This window comes from Myxine glutinosa, chromosome 13, assembly GCF_964187855.1.
Source record: "Myxine glutinosa chromosome 13, kmMyxGlut1.1, whole genome shotgun sequence".
NCBI lineage: Eukaryota > Metazoa > Chordata > Myxini > Myxiniformes > Myxinidae > Myxine > Myxine glutinosa.
The window spans coordinates 21300497-21318387 of NC_136273.1; the positions used below are offsets into that span (position 1 = coordinate 21300497).

The window sequence follows — 17891 nt, forward strand, 5'->3', positions numbered from 1 at the left end:
AGCAGTTTCTTATGGCAAAGCAGTTTCTTGTGGCAAAGCAGTTTCTTATGGCAAAGCAGTTTCTTGTGGCAAAGCAGTTTCTTATGGCAAAGCAGTTTCTTGGCACTGTTTATGTTGGGGAGTTTGCGATCACCTTCCCAGCAGTATTGAACCACCTTTAGAGGCCATTTTCCCCCGCAGAGCAGTGGTTTTGCTTTTTTCGGGCACCGTGGTCCCCTTTTTGAAGCAATGTTTTATGGCCGGATGCCCTTCCTGCCACCAACCCTGTTAGTTGCCCCTTGCGACATACAGGGAATTACCAGTGAACTGGTACTCGATTTGCCGACCTCGGAAGTATGACAGGCAACCCACCTGGCGTTAATTCAGCGATCGACTGGGATTCCAACCCAGGATCCCAAGCCAGCACCCTAACCGCTAAGCCAACACCAGACTCCTTCCCAGCAGTCAGGGGCTTTCCGAAATTCCAGCAAGAACACCGTGGGATGTTAACATGCACCACAGCTAATGTTGGTACACGGGATGCCCAGTTTAACGTCTGAGGGAGAGCGCAGACATTTACGCCATGTCCTACCTGTAAAGGGTTCTGAAACGTTTAGTATCGCAGTCAATCGGGTGTTCAATTTGAGTGAAACGATAGAATCTGTAAAAACCGCGATCACATTCATGGAACACTCACTGGAGTAGTCCCAGTGAAGGTTGCCCCTGTGGGTGCAAGTAACATGGCTTCTCGGGGGAAACTAGTGACATCTCCACTTGAACAGAAGATAACTGTCATGAAGAAATATCTCGGGTTGTGCCAATGTGGAGAAGAACCAAGAGAGTGCCGGATAATACGTTGTTGTAGTCCCAGGTCACGCTTCTAAAAGCCAAAATACCCTGTAGATTGGAGTGCTGAATCGGCCGAGAGCTATGCTAATTTTCACCGCTGTCTCGTATCGAATTAGGCCGAGTGAGCCTGAAATGCGTGGCACTCCCCTGGATGTGTGACGTTAATTGTCGCTGCCAATGAACCCTCAATGGGCTTTCTTAGATCACCAAATGAAGGAACACGACAGCCTGAATTCACCCCGAGACCAGGTATATTTATTAAACAAAAGAATGGTCACATGGAAGGGAACAGGAGGAAGCAATGGCAAATGAATGATTCAACCAACAGTAGAAAACCCCCTTACCCAACTACCGTGCAAGTGTCCACAAAACCAACGAACAATCTGGAGGTTATTAAATAACTATGCTGGGCCCTCAGACAGACTGGGCCCGGCAGGAGACCCAAGCAGGCAAGGCACAAGTCGTGCCGCAGATCGATCCTGCCATGAAGAGGAGAGTGGATGTGACTTGTGGTGTGGGGCTTGGTGGAGACCACAGCAGCAAAAGGGTGCCAGTTCATGGGGAAATCCCATGGCAGTTTGTGTGCAGGTGCCCCAGCGAGGATCCTGGGCATCGACTCCTCCCCCTCTCTTGGCTGCAGGTGCTTTCATGGCCTCTGGCCCCCATCCCCTGCCGTGACGTCCTGTGCCGTTCTTATCTCACTCCCTATTGGCTCAAAGGTCTGTTTGATGGGTGAAGGACCGACCATCTCATGGTTGTCACCTGGGCGGTCCCTCCCCATCTCCTTTAGCATCAAGGTGCCACATTCCAGCCTTAACTGAGGGCTGATGGCCTACTCAGCCACTAAAAAGAGACATAAATGACAGATCACAAAGGGTATCTTACTATAATTCACCAAATGTCCGTCCGTCGGTTCGAAGGTACCGCAAAAACGGCTCAACAGATCACAACGATATTTTGGGTGGGTAATCCTAGGACCCCCTGGGAGTAAAATAGGCTATATTGTTTTTCCAATTTTTCCAATTTCCAACTTTCCAGTTTTTCCAAACATGATGGAATAATATTTGCCGATATGAACAGTGATGTGGCTTTTGTTGAAATTCTACAAATACTGTTTATTCTACGTACCAGGAGAGAGTAGATCAACTTCTGACGAACTCCTCCTATATAAACGTGCGGCTCCGAAGTAGCACGGCAGCGTGTGCAAAGCGACTGAGAAACAGGTGTAGCGGCCGCTGCCGTGTTGCAGATTCGGTACACACTCTTCACACATAAACGTGCGACTGAGAAAGACGTGTAGCGGCCGCTTCCGTTTTGCAGAATTCAATCTTTTTTCAAAATGGGCGCCATGTACTGTTTCGATTTTGATGATTTGCGTGTGATATGATTCAACGGATGTTTATATGAATTGTTTAAAATTTTAAAAAGCCTTCAATTTCTGATATTTTGCCTTTTCATTTGGGCTTCCCAATGGAAGCCCCGCCCGTAGGGCGGGTACCTTTGCTAATAACATAAAATAAAAGGACCACAGGGTTGTCGGTTTTTAGACACACACTCGGTAGGGTGTACGTCACTGTCTCGACACATAAGCGATGCTTATCTAATACCACAATTAATTACTTCACCCTCACTCGAAGACATTCATTGAGGAAATAACTGAACTTAGCAATGTTACCCCCCCAGGAGTCATTTCCAGAACAATAGGTTTATAAATCTCTTGGGTTTATAAATGTAAAATATTGTATTTATGTTTTGTTATTGAATGGGATTAGATTACCCAAAATACATTGCAGAGTTGCAGCACAGGTGATTGATAACGGTCTAGTTGTGAAAAACCGTGACCACGCGCTGAGTGATTCGACACAGGTCTTGACAGGAAGGATGAGGCTAAACACCGTGGCACCGTTCCATTGGCGGTGAAACCTACAAACGTCGACTGAACGAACCTATTTGTCAGGTGGACCTTCCTGTGAGAGGTCTTGCTGTAAAACAATCCATCGGTAATGGGAGTGTGAAACAATCCTTTGGGCATGTCAGTGTTCATGTAATGTGTGTAAATGTGTAACTTTCATTGGAATCACAATGTTGTGGTGGGAGTAGAGGTTGAGGATGCTCCTGGATCGGTCTCAATAATGTTTATACCTCCTCGCAGGTTCTGTGGGGGTTTTCTGGTCCTTGGGCTGGTACCTGCTTGCCTTCGACTCTCCTAAGAAGCATCCATACATCTCAGCCATAGAGTTAAAGTACATCCAAAGCTCATTACACTCTACACAGGTACTCGTTCGTACATGTGGCATGGGACATTCCAACTCACATTTGTACAATATACACTTCCTGAAACTGTAAAAATTTATACATTCCTAATGAATCAATCTTCTCCTTTTCACCTGACCTCTGCCCTGACTCCAGTCGTCCCAGAAACCACAGCGTGTGCCGTGGCTTGAAATGTCCCGCTCGGGTCCCGTCTGGGCTATCTGCATCTCCTACTTCTGCTACAGCTGGGGTTTCTACACTCTTCTCAACTGCATGCCAATGTACATGAACGACATCCTCCATTTCAGCATCGAGGAGGTCTGTCTCCATTGTGTTGTTCATGGAATACGGAATGGTACTAAATGGGGAACGATCACTTACCAGAGTTGATCCTTTACTCGCGCTGTTGTTGCAGCTTAAGAAAACGGTTTTTGTAGTTTGGGGTCATCTGTTGAGTTCATATTCAAAATGATGGAAGTTTCATTCCCCTTCCTCCACCCCCAAAGCCCACCACCCCCTCACCCAAGCACTATAGCACAACAGTTCCCTACATGCCTGTTTCCTTCCCTCCCGTTATTCCTATTTCATTCTCAAACTGATTTTTTTCTTCTGTTCTCACGCTTGCTCTACACTCATTCCTCTCCTATCGTGCTTCCTTCTCTTTTTTAAACGAGCAACGGTACCTGCCCTATGGGCGGGGCTTCAATTGGGAGGCCCAAATGAAAAGGCAAAATATCAGAATTTTAAGGCTTTAAATTTTTTTTTCAACGATTTATATAAACATCCGTTAAATCATATCACACGCAAATCATCAAAATATAAATATGATTTGTAGAATTTCAATAAAAGCCACATCACTGTTCATATCGGTAAATATTATTCCATCGTGTTTGGAAAAACTGGAAAATTGGAAAAATTGGAAATTGGAAAATTGGAAAAACAATATAGCCTATTTTACTCCAGGGGGTCCCAGGATTACCCACCCAAAATATCGTTGTGATCGGTTCAACCGTTTTTGCGGTACCTGGGAACAGACAGACAGACATTTGGTGAATTATAGTAAGATTCATATTCACACTTTAGCCCCACTTCCCCATTCGTTTATTAGATGACTTATTATTAGTCCCCTACCGGTGTACACCGGAGGGGACTAGGTTTGCACGGTCCCTCCGTCTGTCAGTCCGCCAGTCTGTCAGTCCGTCACGCAAAGAACAGTTTTCCGGACTTTTTTTCTAAACTCTTAATGCTAATGATTTCAAACTTGGCACATGGGTTCCTCATGATAAGTTACAGATCAAGTTCGAACTTCACGACGTTTCGATCATTTTTGACAAAGTTATGGCACTTTGAACTTTGGGAATTCTGATAATTCTGATGATCCTTAACTCAGTGCCATTTTATGTTTTAATTTCCTTTAAAAAAGATTTTCTCTGCAATAATTGGACCGATTGAGATCAAATTTTCACCGTAGGGGGGACTCGGTCTGCAGAATATTTTAATGGTAATTATGACGTCACAGGTCACGTGGTTCGGCCGCCATATTGTCTTTTTCTCTGCAACGGCTGAACAGATCGAGGCCAAACTTTGCAGGCAGATTCGCATACCCATGACGAACAAAAAAGCCAGTGAGCATGACATCATGCGTCACATGGTTTCAGAGTTATGACGTTTTTAAGCATAAACCTTTAAAACCGAGCTCCTCCCTCATTTTTGATCCAATCGAGGGAAAACTTCACAGATCTGTTCAGCATGTCCGTCTACTAAAATGTCCTTTTGGAATTTGCGATAGGTCACGTGGTTTGGCAGATATCGTTAATTAAACGAAAATATTTAAAAAATGGATATCTCTTGAATCGCTAGTACCTCAGACCGTGAGTTGGTAATTATATAATTGACAGTGCAATACATGCAGGCTGCTCCACGGAGTGACCTTGCGGGCTTATCAATGAGGCGAGGCATGACACACATGTGTCTCAGCATACCTCAGATCAAGTTTGAAAACCAGCATCAACCGTGCATAAATTTGCATATTCGATCATTTTTGACAAAGTTATGGCACTTTGAACTTTGGTAGGGGACATGTATTGCAGCACAATACTCAGAATGCCTGTTCTATCATGTATTTCCTTTTACAATCTCTATATACAGTATAAGGAAATGTATTTTATCCAAGAGATATCGTCTACGGGCCAGGGTGGCCTACCGTGCACCGCAACCTCTGATCCAGCCGGATGTGCATATATCGGTGTTGTTATATCTCAGTAGTTACTAGCTCAAATGGAATCAAACTTGGCATGTTACGTCATAGTCCGAAGCATGATAATCAAACAAAGACCGATGAACACACCACCAGGTTCAAGTCTCGTGTTAATGACGTCATCAGCATATTCTACAATTGGTCATACTACAGGTACCCATGCTACGCACGGGTGGGAGGCCAGAAGCAAACAGGCAATGCAGATACGGCGAATGCTAAAGCATGACACCAATAAATTCCACATTCCTGTAGCACCTTCAGTCGCACGTCAGACATGGACAGCAAGTTCGTGAAGGACTTCCATGAAAAACGTACCCGTTCACAAACAAATGGGTACGTTCACATATAGAAGCATCGATCGTGGGTCCGTGGCGAATCTGCATATGGTGATCCGTGAAGTTCACGTTTAGAAAGTAGAAACCATCACGGCATGTCGTCATTCACTTGAAGTCGATATCTCTTTTTTCATTCCAAACAACAAAACTCCAATCACAAATTAATCACAAAATAAACTTTTAACATTGTTAATGTTTCCTTCATTGTAAAAACTACCAAGTCAACAGTTAAAAGGATTTTGAGCCGATAGGTGTTACGGCCTTGGCAAGATCGATGGAGACAGCGATCTGTTGGCTTATACACCGCCCAAATAGCTATGTGGAATTCTCTTATGTCGAGATTAAATTCACGTAGTTTGAACTTTGGCCGAGGTCATTATTTACTTTTAATGATGTTTATATATGAATCAAAAAGAAGATAATTGGTTTTGGGTCGTCCTTTCCGCATATCTCATGGGATTGTGAGTTGGAGAGACGACCATGATGGTGGGGAGGGGGTTGGCATTCTCTCAAGCAGGGATTCAACCCATGTCCTTATAAAAGGTCTTTGTCCGAGGTCACTGGGTCCGATCGGTGCAGTCGATTGGTGCAGCCGTTTGTGCGGCACCCGGGAAAATAACGTTAGGCGGGAGTCCAAACCTGAAAATGCTGGAGGCCAAAGCTGAAATTGGAAAAACAATATACCCTATTTTACTCCAGGAAATCCCAGGATTACCCACCCAAAATATTGTTGCGATCAGTTCAGCCGTTTTTGCGGTACATTCGAACGGACGGACGGACAGACAGACAGACGGACAGACATTTGGTGAATTATAGTAAGATTTGCTTGTAAATCCACTACGAGGTAGGAAATTTCTTATATTCTCGTGAAAAGTCTTTTGAGTGGGATAGGTTTGATCGAGACAACATTTATTATTCATTCGTCATCCAGAAGAAGTCTCTCTAAACATCTCTCAAAACATGGTTCTTGCCAGATACGCACACCGTGCAGTGAACCAGATGACATCATCAACCCTGCTTCAAGAAGAATGTCATTGAGACCAGACCCCTCCATCTTCTTTCCAATACTGACACGATTTGGAGCTTCAAGTTGGATAGGAAATGAGTAAATCTCAGAATGGCCAAACGCATTAATAAGTGAGATTATCCCCACCATTTTTGGAAGAAAAAAAAAAAACGGGGGTATCTTATAACCAGATCCGTCTGTCTATCTGTATGAACGTCCGTCTGTCACATTATCTCTTCCATGGGTGTAACCATGTTATGGTGATCCGTCGGTGTGTGGGTGTAACCATGTTATGGTGATTGGTCGGTGTGCATATCCATGTTATGGTGATTGGTCGGTGTGCATATCCATGTTATGGTGATTGGTCGGTGTGTGCGTGTAACCATGTCATGGTGATTGGTCGGTGTGCATATCCGTGTTATGGTGATTGGTCGGTGTGTGCGTGTATCCATGTTATGGTGATTGGTCGGTGTGCATATCCATGTTATGGTGATTGGTCGGTGTGCATATCCATGTTATGGTGATTGGTCGGTGTGCATATCCATGTTATGGTGATTGGTCGGTGTGTGCGTGTAACCATGTCATGGTGATTGGTCGGTGTGCATATCCATGTTATGGTGATCCGTCGGTGTGCATATCCATGTTATGGTGATCCGTCGGTGTGCATATCCATGTTATGGTGATCCGTCGGTGTGCATATCCATGTTATGGTGATCCGTCGGTGTGCATATCCATGTTATGGTGATTGGTCGGTGCGTGTATCCATGCTATGGTGATCCGTCGGTGTGTGCGTGTAACCATGTTATGGTGATTGGTCGGTGTGCATATCCATGTTATGGTGATTGGTCGGTGTGTGCGTGTAACCATGTTATGGTGATTGGTCGGTGTGCATATCCATGTTATGGTGATTGGTCGATGTGCATATCCATGTTATGGTGATTGGTCGGTGTACATATCCATGTTATGGTGATTGGTCGATGTGCATATCCATGTTATGGTGATCCGTCGGTGTGCATATCCATGTTATGGTGATTGGTCGGTGTGTGCGTGTAACCATGTTATGGTGATTGGTCGGTGTGCATATCCATGTTATGGTGATTGGTCGATGTGCATATCCATGTTATGGTGATTGGTCGGTGTACATATCCATGTTATGGTGATTGGTCGATGTGCATATCCATGTTATGTTGATTGGTCGGTGTGTGGGTGTAACCATGTTATGGTGATTGGTCAGTGTGTGTGCATATCCATGTTATGGTGATTGGTCGGTGTGCATATCCATGTTATGGTGATTCGTCGGTGTGTGGGTGTAACCATGTTATGGTGATTGGTCGGTGTGTGCGTGTAACCATGTTATGGTGATTGGTCGGTGTGCATATACATGTTATGGTGATTGGTCGGTGTGCATATACATGTTATGGTGATTGGTCGGTGTACATATCCATGTTATGGTGATTGGTCGATGTGCATATCCATGTTATGGTGATTGGTCGGTGTGTGGGTGTAACCATGTTATGGTGATTGGTCAGTGTGTGTGCATATCCATGTTATGGTGATTCGTCGGTGTGCATATCCATGTTATGGTGATTGGTCGGTGTGTGGGTGTAACCATGTTATGGTGATTGGTCGGTGTGTGCGTGTATCCATGTTATGGTGATCCGTCGGTGTGTGGGTGTAACCATGTTATGGTGATTGGTCGGTGTGCATATCCATGTTATGGTGATTGGTCGGTGTGCATATCCATGTTTTGGTGATTGGTCGGTGTGTGGGTGTAACCATGTCATGGTGATTGGTCGATGTGCATATACATGTTATGGTGATTGGTCGGTGTGTGGGTGTAACCATGTTATGGTGATTGGTCAGTGTGTGCGTGTATCCATGTTATGGTGATCCGTCGGTGTGCATATCCATGTTATGGTGATTGGTCAGTGTGTGTGCATATCCATGTTATGGTGTGTAAGGTATCTTGACAGACTACGATCGATTGTAGCACACATTTATTGACTCTCCCAATACAGGCCCGATTCACCACAGCGCCATCCGAGCTGGGCCGTAACTTCCGGAAAAACGGAAATAAACCTGCGGTCACGGTGTAGCGATACAACGGTGAATATTTGCAGCTTCATACATGACATCCTCCCCTTTAAGTCCAAAATTACCAAGAGCAATACGTGCTAGATTTCCAGAATTGACATTTCAAAAGCAACATTTCCAAAACATGTGAAAATGTGTACAAACGATTATGAAAATAATGAAAATACGTGAAAATAGAACATGTGTCACCGTGAAAATAGAACATGTGTCAACGGGAAAATAGAACATGTGTGAACGTGAAAATAGAACATGTGTCAACGTGAAAATAGAACGTGTGTCATCGTGAAAATAGAACATTCGTCAACGTGAAAATAGAACATGTCAACGTGAAAATAGAACATGTGTCAACGTGAAAATAGAACATGTGTGAACGTGAAAATAGAACATATGTCAACGTGAAAATAGAACGTGTGTCATCGTGAAAATAGAACATGTGTCAACGTGAAAATAGAACATGTGTCAACGTGAAAATAGAACATGTGTCAACGTGAAAATAGAACGTGTGTCATCGTGAAAATAGAACAAGTGTCAACGTGAAAATAGAACATATGTCAACGTGAAAATAGAACATGTGTCAACGTGAAAATAGAACGTGTGTCATCGTGAAAATAGAACAAGTGTCAACGTGAAAATAGAACGTGTGTCATCGTGAAAATAGAACATGTGTCAACGTGAAAATAGAACATATGTCAACGTGAAAATAGAACGTGTGTCATCGTGAAAATAGAACAAGTGTCAACGTGAAAATAGAACATATGTCAACGTGAAAATAGAACATGTGTCAACATGAAAATAGAACGTGTGTCATCGTGAAAATAGAACATGTGTCAACGTGAAAATAGAACATGTGTCACCGTGAAAATAGAAGAAGTGTCAACGTGAAAATAGAACATATGTCAACGTGAAAATAGAACATGTGTCAACATGAAAATAGAACGTGTGTCATCGTGAAAATAGAACATGTGTCAACGTGAAAATAGAACATGTGTCATCGTGAAAATAGAACATGTGTCACCGTGAAAATAGAACGTGCGTCATCGTGAAAATAGAACATGTGTCAACGTGAAAATAGAACATATGTCAACGTGAAAATAGAACATGTTCAAAGATTCAACCGGTCGGGTGCTTTTCTCTCACGCATTGAGCGTCGCGGTGTACCAGTGGATACAGAGTCCGGGGTGATTCCTTTGGGTCGCGGTGTACCAGTGGATACAGAGTCCGAGGTGATTCCTTTGGTCTCCACGAAGGGTGTAGCGTTCGCAGAGGTTTTCGGGGCATCCGAGCCGGCTGGAGCGGCCACGACGATCTCCGGCAGTGACGGGTCGAACTGTTGTTCTGACTGTGACGATCCTGCAGGCTCTATCGACTCACAGTGACGGTAGGTTATGTGGTGCTGATGTCGACGAATTTCGCGGGCGTCCTGCAGGTGAATCACGCAGGACAGTGGACCTGGCCTCTCGATGATGTCCCCCGGTAGCCACGTCGCACCTGCACCAAATTTTCGGACAAACACTGGATCTCCAATGTTGATACAGCGACTGTTGGACGACTTGTCATGCACCAACTTTTGATTAAGCAGGCTCTGATAAACATTTGATGATATGTCTGGTTTGAGATTGTCAAGTGTCGATCTCAAGTGTCGTTTCATCAATAACTCAGACGGAGCTGCACCCGTTGTTGATTGTGGCGTGATGCGGTATTTGAACAGGAGACGAGACAGCTTTGTTTCCAGGGTTCCCTCCTGAAGTTTCTGCATTCCGGATTTGATGATTCCTACGGATCGTTCGGCCAAGCCATTTGAAGCCTGGTGATGTGGGCTGACAAACTTATGTTTGATGCCGTTCCGACGTGTGAACTCGGCAAACTCGGAACTGGAAAAACACATACCGTTATCACTCACGATCATCCTGGGCAGACCATGAGTGGCGAAACAGCGTCTGAGTCTTTCGATGACAATGGCTGACGTAGTACCATGCGTCACATTGGCATCGATCCATTTTGTGTGCGCGTCCGTAATTATTAGAATCATGCTGCCGTTAATAGGTCCGGCATAATCGAGATGTAGGCGATGCCACGGTTCGCTGGGCCATTCCCAGGGATGCAGTGGCGCTTTTGCAGGTGTATTCCGGGTGCTCTGGCAGGGGTAACAATGTCGAACATGATGTTCGATATCAGCATCAAGATTCGGCCACCACACAGTTTCTGGCGAGTGACTTCATCTTCACAATCCCGGGGTGACAGTCATGGATTTCATCCATGACCCTGGAACGCAGATTTTCCGGGATCACAACACGACATCCCCAAGAGTAGGCAACCATTTTCCACGCTGAGTTCGTTTTTACGTGCTTTAAAAGACGCAAAAGCTGGGTCACACTCAGGTAGCAAATGCCATCCAAGCTGTACAGCCTGGACAGTTCTGGACAGAACGGGGTCTCGTCGATTATGAGTGCGGATCTGGCTGGAATCGACAGCACAATCTTCTAGATGATCCATCAGTGCGATAATGGATCCTGGTGTAGGCGAATCATCAACGGATTCTGGAAGGGGTAACCGACTCATGGCATCTGCATTTGTGATAGACGAACCGGGCTTATAACATATGTAGTCATAAGCAGCGAGAAACAGGGACCAGCGGATGATCCTGGGCGGTAGTGTGTCAGTTGTCGCCTTAGTTGGACCAAACAGACTGATCAGCGGCTTGTGATCAGTGCGAATCGTGAAATGATGTCCAAGAAGGTACTGGCGAAATTTGCTGACGCCAAAAACGATTCCCAATCCTTCCTTGTCAAGTTGGGAATAGTTCTTCTCTGCAGGGGACAACGTTCTGGATGCAAATGCAACAGGTCTTTCCATACCATCAGGCATCACGTGTGATAATACACTCCGCACTCCATACCGACAGGCATCGCATGTCAGCACAAGATCCTTCTCTGGATCAAAATGAACGAGAACATTCGACGATTTGAGCAGATACTTAGAGGTCTGGAATGCTGATTGTTCAGTGGACCCCCAGCTCCAGGAGACTCCTTTCCTCAAAAGTCGATAAAGGGGGCCCAAAACGTCGGTCACATTCGGGATGTAACGACCATAGAACTGAAGCAAACCGAGGTATGACTTCAATTCGGTCACATCTCGTGGAGAAGGAGCATCCTTGATAGCTCGGACTTTCTCATCTGTCGGGTGTAGACCCTCGGCATCAATCGTATGACCCAGGTACGTGACTGATTGCACCATAAACTTGCACTCGTCTCGACGCAAACGTAGGCAGGAGTCCGAAATCTTCTTCAGAACTCTATCCAGGTTTTGTAGATGTTCCGCGTCCGTACGACCAGTAACCAGAATATCATCCTGGTAACAAACGACGTTGCGTTCGGCGGCAAACAAACTGTCCATGACACGCTGATAAATTCCAGGTGCAGATTTCACTCCAAAACTAAGTCGGTGGTACCTGTACAACCCACGATGCGTGTTGATGGTAAGATACCGTTTCGAATTCTCGTCCAAGCGGAGCTGTAGATAGGCGGATTTGAGATCGAGTTTCGTAAAAGTCTTGCCTCCCGTGAGACGAGCATAGAGGTCTTCGATCCTCGGGATTGGATATTTATCCAATGAAGAACACTTGTTCACGGTCATTTTATAATCTCCACATATGCGGATGGACTGGTCCGATTTTATGACCGGAACGATGGGCGCCGCCCATTCGGCATACTGGATTTGCTCGATGATCCCCAGATTTTCAAGATGATCCAGTTCCTTGTCAATCCGCTCCCGCAGGGCGAAAGGGACTGGGCGAGCTCTGCAAAATATAGGATTGGCATCCCGGTCAACACCGAGTTTAGCCGTATGTCCTTTCAAGGTTCCAAGCTCATCCTTGAAGACATCCGGGTGCGTATCCAGCACATTTTGAGTGTGTATGCTGCGGTAGGAGAAACGTTGGCTGCCCGGAGTTGATGAATGCTTTTCCACTTCAGTTGGATTATGCTCAACCAGCTCCTGCCGAGTAAGGAAGGACCCTTTCCAGGAATGACGATCAGGGGTAGGTGAAACTCACGGTTATCGTAGCCCACCATGACGTCACATGTACCGCAGGGAACAATCTTCTCACCTGTATAGGTGGAGAGTCCATAGGTAGTAGGTTTCAGATGGGGTCGGTCAGCATCACTCCACAGGTTTGTGAAAACAGCATGGCTAATGAGCGAGACAGCCGCACCAGTGTCGACCTCCATTTGCAATGGTCGATTGTTGACGACAACAGTGGCAAGAAGAGGGTCCCGCCTATGGTGAGAATCAATATGAAACAGGTCACACGATTCTGAGTTGTCGGAAACAGAGCTCACCTGGTCAAGCTCAGGTTCCTCCGAACCGATAAACTGATGAATCTTCTTGTCAGCAGCTTTCTCTTTTCCCGATTTGCGAGTGATGCAACCTGGAGCAATATGGCCAGTTTTCGAACAGAAATGGCAGGTTGCATCTTTGAACCGACAAGTCTCCGGAGGGTGCTTTCCGTTGCACCGAAAACAGTTGTTGTGGGTTTGAGACTGCACTGGCTTCTGACGAGGAGCCTTGTTCCAACGTTGTGGCTGAACATGATCCAACCGATTCACAGCAGGGCTGGTACCAGATGAGCGAGTGGCACCGATGCTTGTAGCGTTGCGTTCAGCACTTTCCATGGAAATGGCGGTGTCTCTGGCATTTTGGAACGTCAGTCTTCTCTCAGCAAGCAGGCGTCTACGAGTGCGGTCATCGGACATGCCAACCACCAGCAAATCACGGAGCATGTCATCAATTGTGTCCCCAAACTCACACAGATGTGACAGTTTTTTGAGGTGTGCAATGAAGTCTGCGATCGACTGACCTTGCTGCTGTCTGCACATGTAAAAATTAAACCGACTCAGGATGACTGAAGGAGATGGATTACAATGTTCCTTCAAAGCGGCCTTGAGCTCTGCATACGTGAGCTCCTGGATTGTCCGAGGCCGAATCAGGTTTTTAACGAGTGTGAACGTCTCACCTCCGCAAACGGACAGGAAGACGGCCTTCATCCGGCCTTCGGTCACGATGCCGTTCGCCTCGACGTAGAAAGACAACCGCTCAGAATACGTGTCAAAATCTCCCTCATGAGGGTCGAATTCATCAATATGGCCGAAAGAAGTCATGGTCTAGATCCCATCCCCGTCGCCATGTAAGGTATCTCGACAGACTACGATCGATTGTTGCACACGTTTATTGACTCTCCCGATACAGGCCCGATTCACCACAGCGCCATCCGAGCTGGGCCGTAACTTCCGGAAAAATGGAAATAAACCCGCGGTCACAGTGTAGGGATACAACGGTGAATATTTGCAGCTTCATACATGACATGGTGATCCGTCGGTGTGCATATCCATGTTATGGTGATTGGTTGGTGTGTGTGTATATATGTTTTGGTGATTAATTTGTGTGTGCTTGTCAGAATGGATTCCTGTCAGCACTCCCCTACCTCTTCTCCTGGGTGGTCATGGTGGGTAGCGGTCTACTTGCTGACTGGCTCTGCCGGAGAAAGGTGTTTTCCACGACCACAGTTCGCAAGATGTTTACATTATTTGGTTAGTTTTTTAAGCAGCCACAAGGCCTTTCTCTACTTCCTGTTCGGCCCCAACACCTGACACCACCCAATTCAGTACCCTCATGACTCTCCTATTTTGTGTAACGTTTTCTTCCCCCCCATTATGGTTGGCTGGGGGAAGACTTGTGCAAAACTTCCCCAGCCAACCCCACAAGAATGTTGGAATAATCCCGCCCATTTAAAGAAGTTTGAGTGATGAGCTGATGTGCTCCCCAATCATCTCACGATCCACCTATCTTTTGCGCAGGCCTGGGAGGCCCATCGTTGTTCCTTATCGCCGTGTGCTATGTTGGCTGCAACAGCAAACTCGCCGTGACCTTCCTGACCCTGTCATTGGTGGCTGGGGCGCTTTCCGGCTCAGGAAACAGCATCAACCACTTGGATATTGCACCTCAGTAAGCCTCCTCACATTGAACCACCACCCAGAACATACATCACATTTGCACCACCATGCCTGATGTAAACTCTGAGATTGAATTGCATTTGCAGGTTTGCAGGAATTTTACTTGGAATTTCCAACTCATTCGCGACCATTCCAGGTTTCCTCGCACCTTTGGCTGTTGGCTATCTCACCAGCAACGTGAGTCTTTTTATCCTTTAGGACGACGAAGAAATAATGAATGCATACACATGGCTAATTAATTGCTCGATAGTTTGAAAGGATAACTTTTGGAAATGTTACCTTATGGATTATCAGGAAGGTTTAACATCCTCACCAACACCGTTAGACATTCCATGCAAATCCTGCAATGACTTTTTCAAGGTTTAGGGATGGATGGCTGGATGATTTTGAGGTACGCACACCCGGGTTCGAATCCTGGCCCAGCTATAAACTGCCATCGTGGTGTTTCACAAACGACAGACTCGTCATACGACTTACGAAGAATAGAATAGAATGGATGATATCAGTAGATGTGCTGATGCTACATGCCCAAAGCATGGAGACAAATGTATGAAAGTGTTTCTTTAAGTCTGCCCCTATTCACCAACAGTATATGTTTGACCAATTAATGACCCAAGGTCCGAAAGATTTGACCGCAAAACCAGGTTACCCAATTTTATGTACAAACATTCATTTATGGCGGCCATTTTGAAATTTCAAGGTGAAGGTGGCTATTTTGAATTTTCAAAGTTGTTCAGTTGAATTTGTCATGTCAGAAAACAAATAATTAGACACCAAGATCATTGAAATTGGACAATCTTAACCGTATTAGTAAATTTGACCCCCTGCCCAAAGCGTGTTGACCTTTTCATGTTTCTGTCCATAGCGCGGTAAGTAAAGTTCGCAGATAGGGCAAACTATACCTTTTTGGATTCCTTATGACCAGACGAGTAATTTGGTATACTTTTCAAAAGGATTAGAAATTTTTTCAATTTTGACCCCTGTTTGACCTCATTTGACCGCTACCGAAAATTGCCAGAACTTTGAAGAGGGCAGCCCAAGCCAAATTTGTTCAGCACCCTTCAGGCATGTCAAAAACACTTTCAAACCTTTGTTCCAGAGATTTGGTCACAGGACATTAGTACTGATCCTCCACTAAATACGTTTAATGGCACAATTTGTGGGTCCATCACGTGTTCTGAGGTCGTCTTCCCGGCAGAACCTCCGGCAGGTGTCTACATATGATTTAGTCTCATACCACAGAGCCACCACTTCTGTCTTCTGCTGCACTGTCAATGAGCTACTGAGCTAGAAATCCCAGGGAACAAATACCATGATAACGCCACCAAACCCTGAAAAGGAAAACGGTATAGGTCAAAAAAACAAAGAAATGGCAGCAAGTCTTAATAAATATTATTACACAAATCTAACGGGCTGGCCCAATGGCCTAATGGATCGGGCATCAGACCTCCAAACCATGGATTGTGGGTTCGAATCCCATTCTGGTTGAATTTTTTTTCCATCTCTTTTATATCGTCTTGAATAAAGTATTGTACGATGAACAAATGCATTTTCTTCATATTTAAAATGTATTTATTCTTAAACCTGATTTTCAGGGTCATTATGAGTATTGTACCATATCAAATTGTTTATTGTATGGAGGCTAGGGAGGCACAAAGCGCCCCTCCCTTTATATAAGGGATCGTTTCTCTGCATATCAACTTTAACATAAACAAAAATATAATAACCACCTTCAGAGGCCATTTTTCCCCGCAAAGCGGGGGTTGGCCTTTTTCGGGAACCGTGGTTGTTGTTGTTTTTCGGTCCCCTTTTTGAAGCAATGTTTTACGGCCGGATGCCCTTCCTGACGCCAACCCTTTTTGCCGCCTTTAACGACAAACAGGGAATTACCAGTGAACTGGTGCTCAATTAGCCGACCTCGGAAGGATGACAGGTTGAGTCAACCCCCCTGGTGTTAATTCAGCGATTAGACCAGGATTCGAACCCAGGATCCTAGGATCCTAAGCCGGCACCCTAGCCGCTAGCCCAACACCAGGGTAGCCCAACATCAACTTTAACATGGGAACTGAAAATTCGTTTCTCGGCTTCTACTGGATGAAATCGGCTGCAAATTTCAGAAGTAAATGCTTTGTACGTTGAAGAAATATGTTCCAAATTTCAGCAACATCTGTTTATGCGTTCTTGAGTTTTACTTAGAAAACCCTCAAATTCTCGTTGGTGTCCGTCTGTCTGTTCGCCCAAAATGTGTTGGTGCTCATATCTCAAGGACTATACTTTGAAACTTGGAATGCACATCGGCCAATAGATCTAATTAATGGCATTCAAAACAAATTCCACCTAAGTGCCATCGTTTCTGCTTTAAAATGAAATGTTTAAATATATGCATATATAAATCTCCATATATACAAAATCGAATGTGCTGGCCCAATGTCCTCATGGATAAAGCAGCAGGCTCCCAAACTGGTGATTGTGAGTTCAAATCCTGTTTGGGTTGAATTTTTTTTCCCCTTAATTTTGTACACAGCACCTTTCCTATGCCATGTCCAGGCGCTGCATGACATCATCGCCGGGCACCGAAGGGGCTCGGCAATGACGCACGCTGAAAGGGAGTACTCAGTTCTCACTCCGGTTGTTTGTTTGTTTATTTTCTTTGTTTGTTTGTCCGGGCGATATCTCAGCCATCATTTGAGCTAGGAAGCTGAAATTTGGGCACAATAGTGAGTACTTTGTCAAAAACGTATATTTTGTTTTTTGATGAATCAATTAATTGATTCGTTATTTAATTATTAGCAATTAATTAAGTACTTATTTATTTTCTTTCTCTTCTGGCCATTATCTCAGGCACCTTTTGAGTTAGGAAGATGATATTTGGACATGCCAATGACCAAGTAATTTGACTGTAAAGGCTATTCCTGATTTATTGATTAATCAATTAATCGATTAATTATTTAATTATTCGATTGATGACAATTTTTTTTTTTAAGTTACAGATTCGGATGAAATGGTGGTGGTTTATGTATTCTATTAGCCAATTGATTAATTGTTTAATTTTTTAAGATTATTATTGATTTATTTTCATTGGGTAATGAACGTAGAGCAGCAACGAAGGC

General features: G+C 44.8%; 1 protein-coding gene across 2 annotated transcripts in view; it reads left to right on the forward strand.

Annotated features, from left to right (window-relative positions):
- Positions 1-17891, forward strand: part of LOC137438693 (sialin-like) — a 40163-nt gene that overhangs the window by 16575 nt on the left and 5697 nt on the right. For both annotated transcript variants that reach the window (XM_068133947.2, XM_068133946.2), the window contains exons 6-10: positions 2981-3102; positions 3238-3399; positions 14226-14358; positions 14626-14773; positions 14868-14958. In XM_068133947.2, the coding sequence (XP_067990048.2) occupies positions 2981-3102; positions 3238-3399; positions 14226-14358; positions 14626-14773; positions 14868-14958 (656 nt within the window). The remainder of the gene's footprint in view (positions 1-2980; positions 3103-3237; positions 3400-14225; positions 14359-14625; positions 14774-14867; positions 14959-17891) is intronic.